The sequence below is a fragment of the Neofelis nebulosa genome, chromosome 3, assembly GCF_028018385.1.
Source record: "Neofelis nebulosa isolate mNeoNeb1 chromosome 3, mNeoNeb1.pri, whole genome shotgun sequence".
Taxonomy (NCBI): domain Eukaryota; kingdom Metazoa; phylum Chordata; class Mammalia; order Carnivora; family Felidae; genus Neofelis; species Neofelis nebulosa.
Window position 1 is genome coordinate 76,407,879 of NC_080784.1, and position 23,647 is coordinate 76,431,525.

Below are 23,647 nucleotides of genomic sequence, written 5' to 3' on the forward strand. Positions count from 1 at the left end.
ACTTGCATTTATTGAACACTTGCTGTGGGTCAGATGCTAATATAACCACTTGACCTGTATCAATTGATATTTATAATACCCTTTGAGGCATATTTTTCATAAGTCATGCTTATGACCTAGTAAAGAGAACCTGGGAGCCTTAGGACCTTGCTTCTAATTCAGCTCTTTCCTTCATTAGCTGTTGTGATGTTGGGCAGGGTACTTAAATTTCTAGGATCACTTTCTGAAACTCTAAAATAAAGGGATTGAAAAAGAATATCTCTAAACTTTCTAGTTGAATCTATTGATGTTTTGTGCTCATAACTTTTCTGACAACCTAGAGCAGCAGTTTTCAGATTTTGGTCTTAGAAACCCCTTTACCCTCTAGAAAATTATCGAGGACCCCAAATAGTTTTTGTTACGTGGATTCTATGTGTCAATGTTTACTGCATTCGAAATTAAAACTAAGAAATTTTAAAAGCATAAGCACAGTTGTATCAGCCATCACAGTAATGGCATCATCACAAGTTGTGTAGTCAGAGGTTATATACATTTGGAAGAGAATGAGTGCAAAAGCCAGTAAGCTCTTAGTATTATGAAAGTAGGTTGACCTCAAAGATCTGGAAAGTCTCAGCAATTCTCAGGGGTCTGCCCATTACATTTTTTTTTTTTAATTTTTTTTAACATTTATTTATTTTTGAGACAGAGAGAGACAGAGCATGGACGGGGGAGGGGCAGAGAGAGAGGGAGACACAGAATCGGAAGCAGGGTCCAGGCTCAGGGCCATCAGCCCAGAGCCTGACGTGGGGCTCAAACTCACGGACCGCAAGATCGTGACCTGTGCCGAAGTCGGACGCTCAACCGACTGAGCCACCCAGGCGCCCCTGCCCATTACATTTTAAATACCATTGACCCTGGGGGCGCCTGGGTGGCGCAGTCGGTTGAGCATCCGACTTCAGCCAGGTCACGATCTCGCGGTCCGTGAGTTCGAGCCCCGCGTCAGGCTCTGGGCTGATGGCTCGGAGCCTGGAGCCTGTTTCCGATTCTGTGTCTCCCTCTCTCTCTGCCCCTCCCCCGTTCATGCTCTGTCTCTCTCTGTCCCAAAAATAAATAAAAAAAAAAAAAAACGTTGAAAAAAAAAAAATAAATACCATTGACCCTGTTCCTGTCCTTTGAGAGGTTAGAGAATAGTTTTCTTGCCACTGAAAAAGAGTTGGAAATGCATCCTTCCCCATGTAACCAACCTTTGGTATGTTTTGGTTTGGAAGATAGTTACTCTAACCTTATAAATAAGAACTCTAGCCCAAATTGAGTAAAGATTTGAATTTGAGTATCTTTAATAACTGCTGATCTCCTTTCTTCTGATGTTATACTTAACTCATGATGAAGTAGCCTATTTTCAAGCCTTCTTAAAATTGATATTAATAAGCTGTTTAATAGCTAATAAGAATAACATTAAGTACTCACTTAAAGATGTCAGGACATCTTTAAACATTTACATGCATTATCTCTGTAATTCTTACATAATCCTGTAAGATAGAGGTACCATTTAAAATCCCCTTTTGCAGGTGAGGTAACTAAGATTTAAAGACATTAAGTAAATTTGCTCAAGGTTACTTAGCTAGGTGTGGTGGTAGATTTAGAATTTGTACAGTCTAACTACTGAACCTGGGCTGTTAACCCACTGGATATTATTATTTCAAATTTATGGAGCTGTGTCACTGTCAACTTGGCTTTGACATTGTGCTGAGATGGTCTATTTCTTAATGTTCTTTGTTGATATTAATATTATTCCGATTAATATTACCCCAGTGAAAAACATTAGCTCTGCTGGAGCCAGGAATGGTTAAATTTGATCATAGTACTGTGTGATTTCTACTACTCTGGGAGTGAGAAACTGTGTACCAGATGGATAGTGCTTAAGAGGCAGTGGAGCATGGTTTCTGAATCTCATTTCTTCACTTTTAAAGTAGAATCTACATCATAAGTTTGTTTTGAGAGTGAAATCAAGTTTCAGTGTAAAACATTTAGCAAGGCCTGGCACAAAGTAAGATTCAGTAATAGGTAATACTTATTTTGGAGTTGTGTTGAGAATTGATAAGGAAACAGGATTACAAAGTTGGATAGCTACTTTGGGTTATAGTCTATAGCATTTCATTGCTTTGCCTAAAATCTTATCTGTTTAAACTGGTGAAATACTTGTAATCGTATACAAGTATAGAGCTACATTTGCAGATTCAAATATAGCTTTAAGAGCACTTTGTAACTAGTAAGCAAAAGCAGTTAGAATATGTGCATGAGTTTTTGGGTGTGGGGGAGATATGGTGTGCCCCCTTTTTCCTAAAGGGGGTCTAGGAGAAAATCTCATGATTTCTTTTACTTTGCTGGGGGCATCCTTAAGGCTTCTTTTTTTTTTTTTTTTTTTTTAACCAGGGCCTAGACCCACTGTCCAAGGCCCTGACTGGAAGAAAGGTGATGTTTAGGGGTCTGAGAAAGAAGAGTGGTCTCTGTCTTAAGAAGGTTCTTTTATATAAAAGAGATAGTAGTAATGGTGTCCTGTTAACCGTCACTTGTGCCTTTTGTTTCTCTTGCTGCTGCAAGATCCTTAATTATGCTTTGTTGGAAGATAGGTTGGCCTAGTGGAGTGAACACAAACCTTCGTTCAGACATATCTCCTTTTCAAGCCTGTTGCTAAATCTTACTAAGTCTTTGGGCAAGTGACCTTAATCTGAGATTGTTCCCTGTTTTGTAAAATGGGAATAATGATCTCAGAGTTCTAGATTAGATGAATAAGCTGTACCTAACATATTGTTAGTTTCTAGTGGGCTCTCTGCTGATTACATGAATGCAGTGGAAGCATCTTTACGAACCTGAATATAAGACAGGCTTCTTAACTGTAAAGATTTCCAGCTAGTATTTCTTTTCTCTATCTGCGTAGGTAAGTTTCTGCAGAAGAAAAAAAGGCATATTTTTATGGCTTTCAATTATTATTATTATTATTATTATTATTATTATTCTTTTGAGTTAGCATTCTAATTTTGTCTAGGTGGGAAGAATAACTTTGGAGTGAAGGAATCCTGTTGGAAACTTGAAGTTCTAAGAAATATTCCTCCTAACAAATCTTAAAATCACTAGTTTTGGAGAGCAATGACCACTGTTTTTGTCTGCCCGGTTATTTGAATGGCTGAGTGTAGTGGTAAAATCCTTAGGCAGTCCTCATTGTGATAAGGAATTTGAGTTGTGACCAATCCACAATGCTTCCTCTTAGTTTTAGATTGAGTGTACAACACAGCATTGTGCTGAGATTGCGGGTGTTTGGAAGTTTGAGAGTGTTTTACAACCACTGCCTTGTTAGGTTTGTCCAGAAATACTGTTCTATAACCTGAAAAATTTTAAAAATTTCTTGTCTGAAAATTACAGATTATTATGTAAGGGATCTAGTTTACTAATCTAATCATTGTGACAGTATTGCTTTATTTGTACATAAATAGAGAAGATCTTTGTAAGGAAATCATGATACTTCTTACTATTTAGAAAATAATAGCTCTCAGTCTTGACTAAAAAAAGGAAAGAAAAAAGAACAGTTTTTAACAGATTATAAATGTTTCTTGTTAGAATTAATGTTTTAGATGTTTTTGAGTTTTTATTTTTTTGGTGGTGATGGTTTTTGCCTTTTTTGCTTGTACAGTTATCATAGTATTGACAGATAAGGACATTGGTGGGCAGTGATGGAGTCAGGCTAGAATGAAGTTTATTTTATTTTATATAATTATAATTATATAACTTTTATTTTTCTCATTCATACTATGTCTTACAAAGGTCTAAAAGGTAGATTTTGTCATAATTTTTTAAAAACGGTATTTTTATAGCCATTGCTCTCTCTTTCCCTTTTTTTTTTTTTTTTTTTTTTTGATTCAGGGCATATGTCTTTGGCCAGCATTGTATTCCCAGTACCTAGCTCATGTTAGAGTTTAATTATTTCTGTTTGTGAACTCAAATACACATTTTTTGAAACCACACTGTGTGCAGTGCAGTCAGGCAGTATTTCCCCCAAGGCCCACTCAGCCTTCCTGCCAAGAATTTGAAGAGGAAGATGGAATGATTGTTTCTTAGAGTCTCTCTGTGAATAGTGATTCTCTGACATATTCATCTGAATGAAGTAATTGTTTTTCCTCAGTGAGCAAGGAAAAAAATCCAGGCAGCAAGTTACCTGAGTTCTAACATACTGATGGAAACCTCCCCTAGGTACCTGGGAGCAAGGGGGCATCCAGCAGTAGCAAATGAGAATAGGATTCCTAAATTTAAAAAGCAGATAAGAAGACATTTTTTTCCTTTGTGGTCCACATTAGTTGCCATGCTAAAACTGCTAAGATAGGAACTATTAAAAAAAAAATAGATTAGTTTCCTATAGATGAAATTTTCTATATTACAGTGGTGTGCTTTTTCTGAAGGTCAAAACCTTATTGTAAAATGATAGTGAGACAGAGTAGAGGCCAGAGCTAAAAGGATTTGAGTAAGTGCTTGCTCATTGTGGTAGTGTGAGTTCCTTAAAGATGCTGAGTTATTTCTGAAACTTAGCAGATTCTGGTTTTCTTTGGTACTGTGGTCATTGGCTGTTTAGGGTAGTGGTGTCAGATTGTTGTTCCTTCTAGTACAGTTGCTATTTTAGCTCTATTGTATTCTTCATTCAAAGTCCTCTCTACCTGCTATAGAATGTTTCACAGTGTATGCTGTGCTGACTCCTTAGTACACCAGGAGTGTGGACTCTGGGAAAACTGCCACCTTACTGTTGAAGTGGAAAAGTCAGTATTCTGGACTTCTAGCTTGGCTCTCTGATGTGATTGTATCTGGTATTAGTGTAGAGAAGACCCAATTAATGGACTCAGAGCAAAGAAGTTCAAAGCCTTTTTCAGCATTTAACAGGCTCACAGTAGGAGTCAAAAGGCAGAGAAATTTTATCATTTGTCCTCAATTAATACATATCCTCATTTTCAACTGAGGTGCTTTTTATATAAAGTGAAACCATAGATGAGTTTTGACAATACATATACCTATGTAATCAGCACCTCAGTCAAGAAATGGAATATTTTTATCACTCCCCAAATTTCCCTCATTCTCAAGTCCATTCAATCCATAGTTAGGCAACAACTGTTTTGATTACTATCACTGTAGATTAGTTTTTTGTATTCTTAAACATCATATAAATGGAATCATATAATGTTGCCTTTTTTTCTGGCGTTCACTCAACAGTTTTTTTTTTAATGTTTATTTCTGAGAGAGAGGGAGAGAGAGACAGAGCATGGGGGAGGGGAAGGACAGAGAGAGAGGGAGACAGAGAATCTGAAGCAGGCTCTGCACTGACAGCAGCGGAGCCTGATATGGGGCTCAGCCTCACAAACCATGAGATCATGACTGAGCTGAAGTCGACACTTAACCAAATGAGTCACCCAGATGCCTCTCAACACAGTTTTTGATACCCATTTTGTTTCATGTATCAGACATGCATTCTTATTTCTTTGTATTCTTATTTCCATTGTATGAATGTATCACAATTTATTTATCCATGTTTCTGTTGGTGAACATTTGAGTTGGGTTCATTTTTGGTTCTTCTCAATAAAGCTGTTATATGATACCAGCCTATTTGTGGACATTTCTGTTGGATAAGTACCTAGGAGCACATGTGGTAGCTCACAGGGTGTGTGTGTGTGTGTGTGTGTGTGTGTGTGTGTGTGTTTAATGTTTATTTTTGAAAGAGAAAGAGAGTGCAAGCAGGGGAGGGTCAGAGAGGGAGCAAGGAAGACACAATCTGAAGCAGCCTCCAGGCTCTGAGCTGTCAGCACAGAGCCTGATGTGGGGCTCGAACCAATGAACTGGGAGATCATGACCTGAGCCGAAGTCAAATGCTCAACCGACTGGGCCACCCAGGCACCCCACAGGGTGTGTGTTTTTATAAGAAATTGCCAAATGGTTTTCTGCAGTGGTGATAACATTGTACAATCCCACTAGCCATGTATGAGAGGTTTAGTTGTTTCCTGTCTTTACCAATGTGTGGTGGGTTTGGTCCCTTTTAATTTAGCAATTCTTGTTGGTGGGAAGTTGTATTGCATTGTGGTTTTAATTTGCATTTCCTTGATCGCTAGTTTTATAGAATAACTTTTCATATGTTTATCAATCTTTTTATATTTTCTTTAGTTAACTGTGTCTCATCCAATTTTTCATTCAATATTTGAATGATGAATGACTAAGTTGGTACATGAGTGACTTCTGTGATTGTTGACTTTTATCACACACATTTCAGCATTTATATGCACACGTGATACCCCTCCTGCTCCAAGAAATGATGTTGGCACCTTTCTACCTAAAAGACCTGTAGGAGAGATTTGTTCAGTGATAAGTGTGTGTTTTTCAGAAGTACACTTTAGTTTTGAACTACCACAAAGAAATAGAAATATCTGGTAACAATGTAAGATGGACACTTAAATTTTCATATTTTAAAGTCTGTATTCCCATGCTTTACTTTAGAATGTATGAGAAAAGTTTTTGAATGTATTCTAGGAAATGGAAAAATTATCCTGTGAATTTTGTATATATTTGTTGGTTAACGGTTTTAAAAATTGCAGGAAGTAATAGATTATATGGACTGTAATAAAGTTATATGGACAGTTGAGTACACTTCCCAAATGTGAAAAAAAGCCTATATATTGTCTATGTCTAATCATTGGCATATCCCTGCACTTTAAAGCTTAGCATTTTATTATATACTTGATATGTGGTGTCAGTTAACATCAGGAAGAGAGAATAAGCAAAAGTAATTCCTGTTTTCTTCATGGAATTGGAAGGTGAGGCACTTGAAATAACCCACCTGTTCACTTTTTTAGCCTTCTACTTTCTATAATATACATTATAAAAGACAGCTCACACACAATATGTCAATCCTTTATGGTCAAGCTTATCCCTTTATCAACCCAATAGTTACTGCATTTCTTTTATTATTAGTGCATGTTCCCAACCGTTCCCTAAATTTTCTACCACTATTTTATTTTTATAAGCAGAAGGGGGAGGTCCTTGTATTCAAGACCTGTGCTTGCCAATTTCAGCAGTTCTGTGACACAGAAGAATAGAAGAGTGAAGGAAGTGACTTACATTGCCAGATAGAGTTAGTAAAGGGTGGGCAAAGAACTGTGTCAAAGAGAAGAAAGACATCTTCTTACAGAGATACAGACATATGAGAACATAGAGCATATTAGGAGAATACAAGTAGATAATATTTTTGGGTAGTGTATCGTTTAAGACAAATCAGTTTATATTGAAGATGGATAGAAGTGAGACCAGATTAGGAACATCTTGTGTACTGTGCTTAGGAGTTCAGATTTTATTCTATAGAATAGTTTCAAAAGTTTTGCAGAGTCACTTGGGTTGCTTTGTTTCTGTGAACAGTGTTCTCCTCCAGTTGTCCCTCACAAGCTCTCTTTACCTGTTTAATGTTTTGCCTTCATTTGAGCAAAGAGTTCAGCATGTAAAAAGTTTGGAAACTGCCACTGAGATGTTAATATTTCATGTTCTGGCAGCAGTATAGAGGGTAGGTGAGAGGTACAGGACACAAAAGATGGGAAGATTACTAAGGATGCTGTTCAAATAGTTTGGGTAAGAGGCAGATAGTTTCTGCTTATTAAACAGCACTAGGGAAGGGGAATCGATTGTGGATCTGCTTAAGAGGTAGACTTAGGAGGACTTAGTGTTGATGTGATTGGTTGGCAAAAGTGTCAGGACAAGGCAAAGGTAGTTTGTAACAAGTAATGGGAACCAAAATGATGTCCAGATTTTCCCCTGCTCCCCATTTTTTTTAACTTCCAGAAAAGTCCCAACTATAGTCTTAAGAACTTATTTAGTCCCAGAAACATTTGATAAGTTTGCCAACGTGATGTACCATCACCCCCTAACTCTTGAGTATGCATTTCTTATAAAAAAGGACATTCTCCAGCATAATCACAGTATAACCATTAAAATCAGGATATTGGCATCAGTGTATAGATTTTCTCTTCCTCTGACCCCAAATACATTTCACTAGTTGTTCAAATGCTAACTCCTATAATAAAAAGATTCCATTCAAAATCATGGACTGCATCGAGTTATCTTGTATCTGGAACAGTGCCTTGATCTTTACTTTCATTCCTTTCACACCTTTGAAGATTATAGGGTAGTCATTTTGAACAAGGACCCTCAATTTGGGTTTGTCTAGTGTTTCCTCATTAGTGGATTCAGGTTATGCATTGTTGGCTAGAATTTCAAAGAAGTGATGCTATTTTACTTTCATTACTTTTTATTAGGTAAATGTTATATCAGTTTGTCACATTACTGATGTTCACTTTCAGTCTTTCTCAATCTTTTTACATTGGGGAAACACTTAAAATAATCTTATCTTAGGAATCACATAAAAATTATTATATGTACAGCTCATGGTACATCAGCTTGATCAGTAAGTTGTAGATAAAATAATTTATTGATAATTGTCAGCCCTCTTTTGAGTAGAGAATGTTGTCTGTGGATCTGTTTGTATTGGAAAGTTCATTAGTCAGTCGCCTCTTTTTGTGTGATTCCTTCTTCCCACAAAGTGTATCTGTTTTTTTTTTTTTAATTTTTTTTAATGTTTATTTATTTTTGACAGAGAGAGAGAGAGAGACAGAGCACAAGTGGGGGAGGGGCAGAGAGAGAGGGAGACACAGAATCTGAAGCAGCCTCCAGGCTCTGAGCTGTCAGCACAGAGCCTATGTGGGGCTCGAACTCAGACCGTGAGATCATGACCTGAGCCCAAGTCGGAGGCTCAACCAACTGAGCCACCCAGGCGCCCTAGTGTATCTGTTTTAATACAAGTTAGTAGAGCAGGTAGAGATTACAGTTTTTGTTTTTTACTTTACTACTTTGTCTTTTTTGCCTTATTCAAATAGGCCTTACCATTTACTTCTACTGTATGAGATCCAAATTAGATATGGTATGTGCAAGAGTAGTTTTCCCTTCATGTTTAAAACTAAAAATGACATTTTAGCGAACTTTTCTTGGGGGAAAATACAACCCCCTGTTAATTAAGTTTAACTTACTTTCCTTGAGATAAATATCTTTTATCTTTGCATAAATTTTTCAGACTCATAAGAAATGTAATAAATTTCACGTAACAAGCTTAAACCAAAATGGGGCTTAATTTTTCTTAATGTAGGTTCAGCAGATTTAATTTAAATAAAGGTTGTAAATTCATTTTAATATTACTCACAGCATGAAAATTTTTCAACAGTGTTGAATAGTAAACCAACTCAAACCATAAGCCAAAGCAATATGAATAAAAATATTGCCTAGACACTATTTATTTTATAAAACACTTGGAAAAACCATTTCCTTATTCAGTGATATGATCTGGCTCCAATGCAGGCCTAGCAGTTAGAAAAGTACTTCTTTTATTAGGTTTTAAAGACACTGCGGAGAAGGAAGGAGCTAGCAACAGAGAACAGTACTACCCGAGGAATGATATCAAGAAAAGAATGATACCAAAGGAAATTAAGGGACAAGAGAGTGGTAAAGAAGAGGGAATGCTTATTCAGTAAATGTAAAAAACTACAAAAATGGTAAAAGATCCAGTGGGATTTAGCAGCCAGTTTAAAATTTGGTTTTAGTGGAGTAAATGCAAATTGCAGATGTAGTAGAGTTGAATGGGAATGAGGAATTAAATTTGGCCCAAACAAAAACATATAAGTTAAAAAACAAAAAATAGGTATTGTAATGTGAACTGAGAAATAGTGTTTTATGTTATTTCCAGTAAAGATATATATGATTGATGAGCCATGTGGACTTAAATCATTGTTCCAAACCATAAAATTTGCTGCTCACATGAATGTTTGCACAGTGCTCCCCATATTGTTCATTTTGTGTTGCTTTTGTTAATCTACATTGCTAAGGACCTATTCAGCCAATTTTGGAGTCCCTGGAAGATTTTCACCTTAAGGTACATCTTTGATTTCCCGGTTAACTACAGTATAAGCCATGTGGAACTAGAATTACCCAACAAATTCTGTGCTTTTGAAGTATCAATCTTTTTAGTCACATATTTATTTTTTTATAGCTTGTGTTAAAATAACAAGAAATTTGATAAAAGAAAAAAAATGATAAATAGATGTTAAGGCTAGATTTATACCCAGTTTAAAAAATACAACATGTAACATGTTCACAGTACAGCTTTTAAAAATGTGTTTAAATCTTTGATATTGTGTTTGTGACCTGGCTTGAAGTTCTTTGGTGAGAAAGAATGCATATAATTGACTTTAAAAAGATTTAAAAATTATTTACTGACTAAAAAATGCTTTGAGGACTAAGCTGAACATTTATGGCTTTGGGTAGGTGCTGAAGAGAGCTGTGGTGAAAAAGGAACGTCTTTTTCCTGAGGAAGCTTAAAATCTAGTGGGAAGAGACAGATAATACATGAATAGACGGATAGGTCGATAGATGGGCACTTACTGTATTGCATACACTATTCCAGTGCTTTTATACAGTGCTATGGAGAAGAGTAAAACAGGGCAAGGGGGAAAGGAAGTATGATGCAAGGGAGTTATTATTTTTAAAACTTTTTTTCAATGTTTTTTTATTTTTGAGAGACAGAGTGTGAGCAGGGGAGGGGCAGAGAGAGAGAGGGAGACAGAATCTGAAGCAGGCTCCAGGCTCTGAGCTGTCATCGCAGAGCCTGACGTGGGGCTCGAATTCATGGACTGTGAGATTGTGACCTGAGCTGAAGTCGGATGCTTAGCTGACTGAGCCACCCAGGCACCCTGGGAGTTGTTATTTTAAATAAAATGATTAGGGTAAGTGTCATTGTGTAGGGGGCATGTGAACTGATTCTGAAGAAAGCAATGGGCAGAACCATATGGATCTACTGGGGAGAGCATTCAGGCAGAGGGAGTGGCCAGTGCAAAGGCTCTGAGATAGCAGCATATTTTCTTCTTGAAGAAAGAACAAGATTAGAAAGAGTAAAGTTAAAAAAAAGAACAGAATATAAGCAAATAGTGTTGGTGGTATGTGTAGATTATTATATAGATAGGTAACCATAAAAATTGACATTTATTCTGAGTGAAATGGCATTTTATTATGTATTCCCAGATACTGTTAATCAGTTTGGCTATAATTAACAAATTATTAACTTGGGGTATGTACAGATTTCATTATATGAGGTTGGAGTGTTGGTAAGCGGTGTGGCCAGAAGAGGGCTCCTGGTGACTAGGGAAGCTGCTTTCGGATTCAGGGAAAATCCTAAACTGCTTGCTGAAGGTGATTGGAAGTTTTGAGTTATCCTTTTTGATCATCAGTACAATTTGGTTTGTTTTCCTGCGATCTATGTCTTAAAGCTTCTTAAATGACTTTGTAGTCTAATGGATCATCCCCTGCCATGTAATTTTAAAAATGTCTAAAAATTTCATAGTCATTTGGAGGCTTTGGCAGTTTGCTTAAAGTTACCGCTTGTTTTATTAGTGTAACTAGTGTTCCTCAGTTACTTAGATTTAAAGGTAATTTCAAGGTTAATGTTTGTCTTGGAAACATCTTTTGAGGCTTACAGCTCTAATTTACTCTTAAGACAGGCTTTCAGAGCTCAACTTGTTTAACATGTGAACTTGCCCTCTTTGATTCCTTTAAGCATCCTGAAAAAAGTTCAAATGGTTTTGAATAATCAAAGATTTTTGAAAAGCAAGGTTCATGAGAAATTAGTCAAAAAGTTTCTGAGCAACTAGTTTAAAAAAAAAAAAAAGCACTGAAATTAGGTCTGAAATGCCACTAAATGAACAAAGTATAATGACCAAAAGTTAGCCACTATTTTCTGGGACGTGGGTAAAAGTCCTGGAGTAATTCTCTTCTATCACAGTAACCTTATTTCTGATTTTTTTTTGAAAAGCAAAATTATTATCATACTTCTCCTTCATCCTAGGATGGAACTGACTGTTGAGGCATCTCTTTCTTCAGACATCCTTAGGTTCATAATTCCCTGGACTTCACACTGTTGTGAAAGATGCTACCAGAAGAACCCTGTTTTGCCCACTGTAATTACAAAGGGAAAAGTGATGCCACTCTCTCCCCTTTTCTTTCTAGAGATTACTTTATACAAAGTATAGCTTTATTTAATATAGGCTATCTGAATTTTCATTTATGTGAGAAATCTAGTGATGAATATCTATTAGAGCTTTCAATTTCTTTGATCATTTATCCTTTGTTATATATCCAGAAGCAATAATTGGTAATGCTGTGGCTTCTTCATCGGTATCTCAAAATACTGTGTGAATCTTGCATTGCAAGCACAGCTCTGTCTAAAAGATTGAGATAAAGTAGGTACAATTCATGCTCATTATTTGCAGATCTGTATTTGCAAATTTGCTTATGCACTACAGTTTATTTTTGACACCAAAAAGCAATATTCATGATGTTTTCACAGTCATTTGTGGACTCGAGCGTGCACTGGGTGGCAAAAAAATCACTTGGCATGCACATTCCTTTCTGAGGTCCAACAAAGTGACTCTCTGCCTTCTTTCAGCTCTCATACTGTAAACAAGTGTCCTTTTTATGGTTTATTTAGTGAAATATTTTTCATTAAAAGCTTTTCACTGGTAATTTGCCATTTAAAATGGTCTCCAGGCATAGTGGTGAGGTGCTGTCTAGTGTCGTGATGTGCCTTATGGAGAGCATAAGACAAGCTTTGTTCAGGCATGAATTTATAGTATTGCTGACTGTGAGTTCAGTGTTAATGAATCAACAATACGTATTCAGTACATGTCTTTATATAGAAACATACATATGAAAAGATTATATATTGATCAGTTGGCCAAAATGTTTGTGACCAAGGCTTGTAGGAACTTAACTCTGTGTTTCCTCTAGGAGCAGTGGCTCAGTATTTGTGGTAACTTTATAGAACACAATTACTGCGAATAATGAGAATGGACTGTGTTTAATTAAAGGTGGTGATTTATAGAGATTTTAGGTATCTGAAATATTTCATAATTACCTCTTTAAACCATTGTTTCAGGTTTGTTTAAATACATACACACATACAAAGTTATTTATAATGTAAAATCTGATTTTTTCATGGGTTCTGGTTAGGTTAAAGGTCAGCGATTAACTCGTAAAGAAACATTTCCAACATTATTCTCTAGAAAATTAGAATGTGCCTGAAGCATATTGAGTGTTCAGCAGATATTTGTTTTAGAATAATAATCTTTGAGCACTGTAGTGATTCTGGTTTTGGAAAAGAAGGCTGAGTATCAGTGTTAGAGAATAATACTCTTAGGATTTTATCATCTATAGTTAATGTAGACTGAGGCACATAAAAGAAAACTCAGTTGAATGTCTCTTTCTGGTCCCTACTTTGCTTGAAGCTAGCTGGAAGCTAGCAATCTTGAGAAATTTACTTAAATCTCTTCCAGCTTCAGTTGCTTTGTCTGTGAAGTGAGGAACATTTTCAATTTAAAATTTCTATGGTTTTCTTGACTTTGAATCATTTCCATTCTTCTCATGCCCAGTTGTCAACGAAATTGTGTAATTTAATGTCAAAGTATATTAGCCATCAGACTTTATTTTCCTTACTTCCAAGTTTGGTCTCACTAGTTATTGATAAAAACGTAAGTTATGTATTTGATATATCTTGACATTATATACTTCTAGTAAAAAGAAATAAAAGAGCATTTCTGGATTTTACACTGACTTTTTAGGATACAGGATTCTGTTTGTTGATGTTTGTGTTTCTTACAAGTTCTAATTCTACAGAATTAGAGTTTTAAAAGTGAAAGTGTGCATTTTTTGTTAATATTTTATTAGCTTTTCCTATATGGCAGTTTTAAGTTTTAGGTCAGCTTTGTTTTCTTTTTCTTAATGTGGGGTTTTATAAACTACTTTTTAAAAGATCCCCCCCCTCCCATAGGTATTTAATCGATTCTGATCTTATTGGATAAATATTTATTATTTTAATTAGGTCATTAGCTTCTTTAATAGAGTATTATTAGAACTAATTTCCTAAAAACACTGGATTTTTTTGTTTAATTTTGTGTTTATGAATACCAGTAGAAGATGAAATTTTCATTCCTATTTTCCATTCCCAAACTGGGTCAGAGAAATCCAGTCTAATATATATACTACTTGGACAAATTTTTATGTAAGTCTGTCAGTTAGATATTTGTAGCCTTTTCAAATATTCTGGGATTCCTCTAATCTGACTTTTAGCTGTGTCATTGTATATTTTATATTGGCTGTGCTTTAAATCTGATTCTTTTACTTGGATTTACCATTTTTGACCAGGTCTGTTTGTAAGAATCTGTATTATTTTGAAAGCTATCTCTATGCCATGGTTGTAAATATGAGTCAGTTAACTTTATTGGCTTAAATTAAGACACTTTATTCTCTGTTCTTCCCAATATAACACTAAAGTTACAGAATGATAGTGATTTGAATTTTTGTTTTCATAATTGGCAACAGAAGTGTTCACCAGTGACAGTACTAGTACTATTTTAGAAATGCCAGTCATACACTTTCTATTTGTTGATAGGCTGACTGCTTACCAACAGTCTCCTCCCTACTTTTCACATATTCTTTATGATTAGCTTTATGACCTTTGTTCTTTCACCTTTTGCACTTTATGAATTGCTTTCAATATGGCATTTAACCTGTTTCAGTCTCTTAAAAATTTGCCTGTTAGGTTGGACACACAAAGGGCAGTTGGTTGGGGTTTGCATTATCCCAAGGTACTGACCCTGTTATCGTGCTGTTCTATGCATAAACATCCAAGTGAAAAATGTTCTGTTAATGTTAGGAGAGCTGACTTTAGATATAGTTATGAAAGCAAGATTTTGATTGTTTGAAGGAAACCTATGAATAGTAGATTTACCTTATATACATTGGGATACTATATATATTCATTTGTGTAGGTCAGTGTTTTTCAGCATGTTATTTTTAACCTGCCTCTCTCTAATGTTTTCATAGTTTGTCTTCTACATATACTAGCCAATAAGACTTTGATGACCTTTATTTTCTGTAGTTTTTTTAATTTTAATTTTTTGTAGAAAACAACAGATATATTATTTAATGTGCTTTTCCTAAGACCTACTTTCCACCTCAAATAGAAATTTTGTTGTTGTTCTTGTCTGAGTTGTAAATAAGAACCACTTGACTTTTTAAAGCCATATTTAGTATGTATTACATCATAGCTTATTGATTATATTTGATCATCGAAATCTCATGCACCTAGGAAAGTTTCCTTCTCTCTCCCTGAAGGACTATTTCATACTTCTTTCTTCAAATTTCTAACACTCTTCTCCCAAGATCACTCTGATGATGATGACAATGATGACGTTGCTTCCTACTTTAGAAAGAAGAAGGAAAACAGTTGAAGGAATGAGTAGAGAATTTCCAAAGACTTCTACCTCTGTAAAAACCCACCTATTTCCAGCTGTTTCCACATTGAAAAATATGGTAAAAAGAAATAAATTTAAAGTACCTGTGATACCACACTTCTTTTCTATCTTTTGCCATAAAGTTTCCATTTTTTTTTTTTTAACTAAAACTGGTCCTCCATTTTTGAATTCTTTCTCATCATCCCCTTTTAATTAATTAAGAAGAACACCACAATTTCTTCTCTTTCTTGATTACGTTTCAAACTTTTTGTTTTGTACCAGATCACTCTTGTTAATATACAGATACACGACACTGCTAGGTCTCCAGTCTTGAAGAATAAAAAATTTTCTTTTAATTCTGTTTTCCCTACCAGTTACCACTCCCTTTTGTTTGTTCTTTTTTGCAGCAAATTCCTAACTTGTTTGTACCTACCATCTCTGTTCTCTTTTCCTACTCTCTTAAATCTACCTTAATCAGATTTCAACTAACAAAACTCCTATTACTAGTGACTTCCATGTTACTGAATCCAGTGGTCAATTCTTTCTGTTCATCCTACTTGATCTATCATCAACAGTTGTCATTTTATACTTTGTCCTTCAGGGTATACTTTCTTCACCTGAATGTTTCAAAGATACCACCCATTCCCAGTCCTCCTTGTTAGTTACCTTTGTTGGTTAGTCTTCTTCTCTTTGAATGTTGGAGTGTCTCATAGCTCAGTCGTTGGAACTCTTCTCTTTCTATGCTTACACTTCTAGTTGTAATTAGAATTAAAGAATTTCCCCCCCACACTACAGCTTATTTCTTAGCAAGTGTAGATTATAGAAAGTAAAATGAAATATTGCTATTTTAAAGCTATCTTTCAGACTTTCAAACCCCATTTCAAAACTTGCAGTGAGAACTGAGGCACTTTGGGAGATTTACCGTCTAGTGGCAAGGGTTCGAAAAGTAGATAAGGCTGTTTTAATAAAAACCATTGTGATATAATGTAGTTATTCTTAGGACATGATAGAAGATGTATGTTGTATTTGTTTTATCTCATAAACCTATAAAGATATTTTTAAAAGGAGTTTTATATGAACTTGGGCAGTGTATTGGCATTATTTTATATGACCTCAAACACGTCCATATAGATGTCTGCAAAGGGTGAAATTTAGGAATGACCATTATGAAAAGATTCTATATCAGATCAAATTTTAGTGTCAGTCTATAAAACTTTTATAAAAGCAAATGTGTCTGACATATAGCATTTGAAAATGCAGTTAAAAAATAAGTTTTAGGTGCTTACAATACCACCGCCCAAAAGCAGTTTGTATTTTGAAATCTTGTATTTATGCAGTTTAAAAATCATGTTGTGATCATGTAATTTCCCTTAGCATGATATAAACATCCATGCCCTCAAATTTTTAAAAATGAACATCGTGTTTAGGAATTGCACTATATGTATCCCATCTCATGGATTCCTTTTCTTGAACGTTTGGGTTTTGATTATTTTTATTTTTTGCTTTTGTGGATAAAGCTGCAGTGAGCATCCTTTGCATAATTTTTTTTTCTGTTTTAGGATTACTTCCTTAGGATAGATTGCCAGAAGTGGAGTTACTGGGTCAGAGGGTATGAACTTATGAACTTTTTTTTTCCTTTTTAAAAAAAATAAAAGTAAAACTTTTTGTTTATTTACTGTCCATTCAATTTATATTCATTGTGAATGATGAAAATCATAATGAATTATACTTGGTGCCTGTCGGAAAACTATGTCTTAAGGCAAGGTTCTATGATCAGAGAAGTTTGGGAAATTCCTAAGGTAAGAAGGCCTTTTTATCTTGGTTTACCTCAGCATTTCCTGAACTTAACTGAGCATTGAATTTTTTTTTTTTTTTATGATGTACTTCATAACATCTTCTGGAAGCTTTACAAAAGATATCATTTATGAACTGATTTAAAATTGAAAATGATTTTATTGGTTAAATTATGTTTTGGTCGAAGCAACCAAATTATCAGGCTTCATTCTAAAATTGTTTTTTAAAAGATTAAAATAAAGCTGTTTACTATGTGATTTTTGTGTCTGTCTTTATAAAGTGTCGTAATTTCTACATTTTAAACTTTATTGATTTCTAAAGAACATCTTAATGTCTCCATGGCATCAGATACTTTATAATCTTTAATGAAATTTGGAATATAGACCTAGGACATAAAAGTGGAAGATAATATAGATTGAACAAACCTTTTTCTCCCCTCCCCCCCATTTTTCCCTACAGAATGTGAAATCCTTTGCATCTTCTGATAGTCTAGCCAAGGTCCAAGAAGTAGCAAGCTGGCTTTTGGAAATGAATCAGGAACTGCTCTCTGTGGGCAGCAAAAGACGACGAACTGGAGGCTCTCTGAGAGGTAACCCTTCCTCAAGCCAGGCAGATGAGGAGCAGATGAACCGCGTGGTAGAGGAGGAACAGCACCAGCAGCAGCAGCAGCAGCTCCGACAACAAGAGGAGGAGCACACCGCAAGGAATGGTGAAGTCATCCGAGCAGAACCTAGGCTTGGAGACCAGAACGACTCCCAGCAAGGACGGTTGGAAGAAAACAACAATCGATTCATTTCGGTAGAGGAGGACTCCTCAGGAAATCAGGAAGAACAAGAAGAAGACGGAGAACATGCTGGTGAGCAAGATGAGGAGGATGAAGAGGAAGAGGAAATGGACCAGGAGAGTGATGATTTTGATCAGTCTGATGACAGTAGCAGGGAAGATGAACATACACATAGTAACAGTGTCACAAACTCCACTAGTATCGTGGACCTGCCTATTCACCAACTCTCCTCCCCGTTCTATACAAAGACAACAAAAGTGAGTATATTTAGTTCACTGTTCCCCTGAGACGTTTACCTATCCACATTCATTGTAATGAAACTGTCCTCACACTCTTTGTTATGACCACAAAATTCATCATCAGATGTGTAGTAATAAAATGAACTAATTTTTGTTTTACAGAAAGTATTAGAAACAGAAGTACTGATAATGGCACAATCTTATTACGAACGGAGGGAAGGGTAATTGATCCTATTACTATGAAAAATCATTAATATCAAATTTTACCATAAATTTTATCCCTAGGACGGGTGTTAGTAGTTTGTGTGCAGCGGAGAGTGTTGGAGTGAAACACGATTTGTGTAAATCAAATCGTAAAGAAACTTTTCTTATTTACAAAATGCAGCTGCTGGGGTGGGCTGTGTATTCACAGGTGTCACTCCAAGGCACAAGTTATTGTCAAGTTTCTGCCACCACTTCCCTTATCTGCAGTTTTTGTTTTCCTTCCCATTCCTAGAAGACAGCTCTGTTGTATGTGCCTTCTTATCTCATTCAGCTAGTAGTAGCCCATGGAGTTAGCCATAGTCTTGTTTCAAAAGGTAGGCAGACTTCTATCTAAACCAGAGAAATCTTATCAACTCTGGGACTTGTTGATTAATCTAGTGCTAGAGCAACATTTCCATTGGATGCAGTCCTTTGTGGCTATGCCAGAAATTAAGGACTGAAGTATACCAGTCAGTCATACTGTCTGTCATCTTTGCTACTAGATAGGCAGGGAGGTCCTGAAACATTGAAGTCCGACTGAGATGGAAGGAGGAAGTGATTGGGCAGTTGCAGTAAATTTGGAATTGCCGGTGCGTGTTTGTTTGGGATGGCATGTGGGCTTCTTTCCTCAAAATACTCCTGGCTACTCCTTAAAATTGTGGTTATGACAAAGGGTGGGGATTGTAGAAGAAAAGAAGCAGCATTATTTGTCTCACTCCCCAATCTTTCTGTTGTAGTCTCTCCCCTTCCCTCCCAATCGAATATAGTCAAAATGAAATGATATAGTGCCTGGGCTTTACCTCAAAATAATACTGAAGGGGAGAAAAGGAGACAGTATAGATTGGTCATGAGTTGCTGATTGTTGAGGCCAGGTTACAGAGATTAGGGTGGGGGTGGCTCATGAGTATTCTTCTGTGTGGTTTTCAAAGTATGTTTAAAATATTCTATAATCGAAACATTTTTAAGTTGTAAGGAATATGAACACACACACACACTAACCCTAGAAAATGATAAAGTTGTAAATAGGAGTTTTCTTTACATACTTGGTCTTGTTGACTAGCTCCTAAGTCAAGTAAGTGCTGACTTCTCCTCCTCATTGAATTTTATTTTCTTTGTATTTTGGTGCTGTTGAAATTCAATAAGACGTCAGGTACTTTTTGCTGGACTTATAATTTAATCAATATTTTAGGCAGTGTTGCTATCTATGGTCTAAATTTAAAGAGGAGAGAAAGTGAAAAGAATTATATTCAGAATGAATGAGTTATGTAACACAACTTTTGCCCCCCCGCCCCCAACCAGGCTTCTACGCTCATAAATCTTTATGTTTGCATGCTGTTTGGTTCTTTATTTATCATTTGAAAATTAGATAAAAATCATGACTGTCCATGTAGAATAGACTTATAAGTTAAACAGTTCTTTGGTATGGAATATTTTCATTCAAATGATAGCTTACTTACTTTACAGACATTAAAATGAATAATGTCCGTAGTAGTCTATCCTCTTGTTCTTATTTGCTTATTTTTAAATTTTACAGTGAATCAGTGATTTAGCCCATAAAAAATATACAAATCAGATGTAACATCGTCTCCCTTAATGTAACTTGACCTGGAATAAAATGTCTCAGGAACTAGGTTTAATACTTGAATTGCTGTATCATTTTTGCTTAAGGTTGTGAAACTTTAAACTCCTTCTAAAACATGTTTATCCCTAATTTACCTAGCCTGTCTACAAGTTTAGATTTTATTTAGTTGGTTTGAGAAGGGGCTGACTTCAGTAGTGATTTACATCCATTCTGCCATCTCTGTCTCAGGGTGTTGAAGTGCTTTGAATCTCTACCCCTAATAGCTACAGCCTGCTTTGTTGGTAAGGCTAAGACCTTTTACAGTGCAGTCCACCCAGCTTCTGTCCCCCAGATCTCTTGATCTCTCCCCCTCAAGGTTACTACATTAAAAGAGGGGGTTTCTACTTCTCTTCTTCCTGAGGATTCAAGTGGAAGAATGGGGCTTAATATTTTACTGCATTATCTTGTTTAAGAAAGAAGTTTAATTGAAACTAAGCATTGTTGAACAATGCAAAGCTATCAGTGAGTTCTGCTATATTTTAAAGACAAGAAAGCCAGCTAGACAAAACATATAGTTTTCCAAAAGGAGAAGTCATTAGATTGTTCTGTAGGAAAACTACCAGTACACAGGTTTGACAGATGTTTTATCTTTTTTTTCCCTTCAAGATGAAACTGTAAACAGAACTTTTAGGTGTATTTTATGTAGTTATATCGTTACCTCCTTAAAAACAAAGTAACAATTTTAAGGCAGTTTTTTCCTAGTGTCTCTCAGGTCATGAAATGCAAGATATTGTGCAGTCCACACAAGGCCACAGGAGTGGACTGAGTACTAGCAACTACAGGGATAGATGTGTATATGTGCATGAGTGTCTGTATGTATGTGTGTGTGTGTCTGTATAGGTATGCTGTGTACATACTTTTGATGTGTTGTTTATTTTGAGGTCATTTTCCTTCACAAATATGGCAAGAAGAATATAAACTATTTGACTGCCAAGGCAGCAATGCCCTTCTGCAATGAGGTATTTTGAGCTTCATTTGGCCCATTTTCCTTTTTTCTATTCTTGAAACTCTTCTTTAGGATCATTCCCAGAGTGCTTTATTTTCTCACCAATGCTTTACAGATGTCACCTGTTACTTCATTGCTTAAGAAGAAAATGTCGGTCACTCATGTATATAATAAATCTTAATATAGTAAATAAGGAAACGCTCTCATTATTTCAAATGTAGAACTGTAGATTGCGAGTAACTTGTTTTGTGAGTGTTCCGCAAGACCAGCGAGCATTTCTAATACATTTTAACTTGATAAACGACCAGTGTCTTGCAATACGAGTACCATGCGATGCCAAACGTCACATGATCACAGCTCGCTTTGATATACTTCCTAGTCCTTTGATTACAAGCATGTTTCCAGAATGAATTATGCTCCCAAACCAAGGTTTTACCGTATTTTTATTTTAGAGCAGCTTTAAATTTTGATCATTCTAAACATAAAACACTTCAACAGATTTTACCCTTGGCCAGTTTCTTTTAAGTCTTCTTAAACTGTGACTTTTAAGAAGAGTAGTGGTAAAAGAATCATTAAAAAAAAAAAACCTTTTAATGTTAATATGGGATTACCCTTTTGCTTTACAGTTTTATCCAACATATCTTTCACGTGTTTTTTTTTTTTTTTGGGGGGGGGTACAGTTTCTTAAATATACCCTGGAGCCAGCTATACTTACTTATTCAATCATTCCTGAACATGCTGCATATGCAAATATATTAATGAGAAAATCCACTTTTGGTCTTTCCTTGCCTTGGTCTTTTCTTTGAAAACATACTGAAACTATCAAAACTCTTAGGGCAGTCTTTTTTTCCCCCAGTCACCAAAGATTTGTTCATATGGGAACCTACGTAATAATGTACATTAGAAATTTCAGACCATCTTAATGTTAAAAGTCAAGTGTAAGGGCAGTCAAGAATTGGTATTTATTAAGCCCGTATACTGTTTGCAAGTTCCTGTGATAGATAAGTAAGTAGAAGTTACAGAGAGACCAAAAATGACACTGTAAGTGACCAAAGATTTTAATCCAGATCTGCCTAATTTAACAAAACAAAACAAAACAAACAAACAAACAAACAAAAAAAAAAAAACCCACACCTTTCTTTCCATGTGCTATGCTGCCCCTTATGGTAGAATTTGGAAAATATTGCTACACAAGATTTTCAGCAGAACTGCAAGTCTATTCAGGTTCTAGACTCTGGAGTGGGATAACTTTCTAATACAATGTCGCATTTGAAATCATTAGGGCTCAGTTAAGTGGTTTTCCGTGTGGTATTTAACAAAAATTATTGAAGATATAAAGGTTCAAGGCTAAAATTGTAACAAGAAGAAATGACAGTGAAATTTGAGATTGGAAAACAGGTATCACTTTTCCAGAGTACACCAAACATGTTTTTAAGCGAGAGTTCTGTGCTATTTCTGTAAATTTGACTAGTCTGCCTATAAATTCTAAAGTCAACTTGCTTCCTCAGATAGGAATGCTCATCTTTTCAGTTTTAACTCCCTCTGTACAGCCTTATATTAAAAAAAAAAAAACAACCTTGGCGTGCCAGGGTGGCTCAATCTGTTAAGTGTCTGACACTTGGTTTTCACTCAGGTCATTATCTTATGGTTGTGAGATTGAGGCCTCATTGAGCTTGTGCTGGGCGTGGAGCCTACTTCAGATTCTCTTTTTCCTTCCTTTGCCCCTCCCCTGCTTGTGTGTGTGTGTGTGTGTGTGTGTGTGTGTGTGTGTGTGTGAGGGGGGGGGGCGGGCGGATCTTGTTTTCTAGAGAGATGCCCAGCCCATACATAAAACTCTTTTTACATGTTTAATGCAGAGTAGCAACTCATTTTCCACTAAAATGAAAAGCAGATGAGGTTACCATTAGACCAAGTCTTTTGTATTCTCCTGATGTTTTCATGAACAAAACCATGCTTGAGCACCAGTTTCTGCTTCTTCCATGCCTGTCTTGTTGTCTTCCATCTGTTGTCACATAATTTTGTTCCTTAACCTCAAATTAGTCTATTTTTTCCCATCCTGACTGTTAGATTTCTCCTAGTAACTAAACAGCTTTTTTATCCTTTTTGCCTCAAATAAGAAATAAATGTCTATTAAAATTGACAAAAGTCTGAGGCTTTTTCTTGTTTCTAGATTCTAAACAGTAGAGAAATTGGGCACAATGATCACTAGCCAATTAGGGGATCAGAATGACAGTTTTGTTTCTAGTCTTCCATTCTCCAACCACTCTTTTGAACAAGAGCTCCTGAGAAACTTTGTAGGGCAATGTGACTAACATCTGAAATCTAACAGGCTGTAAATTCTATTCTGTTGAATGTAGAGTTCTAGAGAGTGATGTCTGCTTCAGGAAGTCCCTAGCCTTCCTTGTCTTGTTCTTGTTAAGACAAAGAACTTAAATTCAAATTCTGTTAGGTGTAAATACATCCAGAGAGCAACAAGAGCTATGTAAGGCACGCATCTTGAATAACATCCACTAGTAAACATAGCCCAGTGAATAGAGCCTTGCTTCCCACCTTTGTGAAGGAGGATACCATAGAAATATTCACTTTGCCCAGTTTAACCCAATTTTAAACACATGGATTTGGGGTTCCTGGGTGGCTCAG

General features: G+C 35.9%; 1 protein-coding gene across 4 annotated transcripts in view; it reads left to right on the plus strand.

Moving 5' to 3' along the window:
- Positions 1-23,647, plus strand: part of FBXW7 (F-box and WD repeat domain containing 7) — a 229,737-nt gene that overhangs the window by 117,280 nt on the left and 88,810 nt on the right. For 3 of the 4 annotated variants that reach the window (XM_058721165.1, XM_058721159.1, XM_058721161.1), the window contains 2 exons: positions 16,940-16,989; positions 17,634-18,215. In XM_058721165.1, coding sequence (XP_058577148.1) covers positions 17,703-18,215 — 513 coding nt within the window. In that variant the 5' untranslated portion in view covers positions 16,940-16,989; positions 17,634-17,702. The remainder of the gene's footprint in view (positions 1-16,939; positions 16,990-17,633; positions 18,216-23,647) is intronic. The other variant, XM_058721160.1, reaches the window with a different exon arrangement.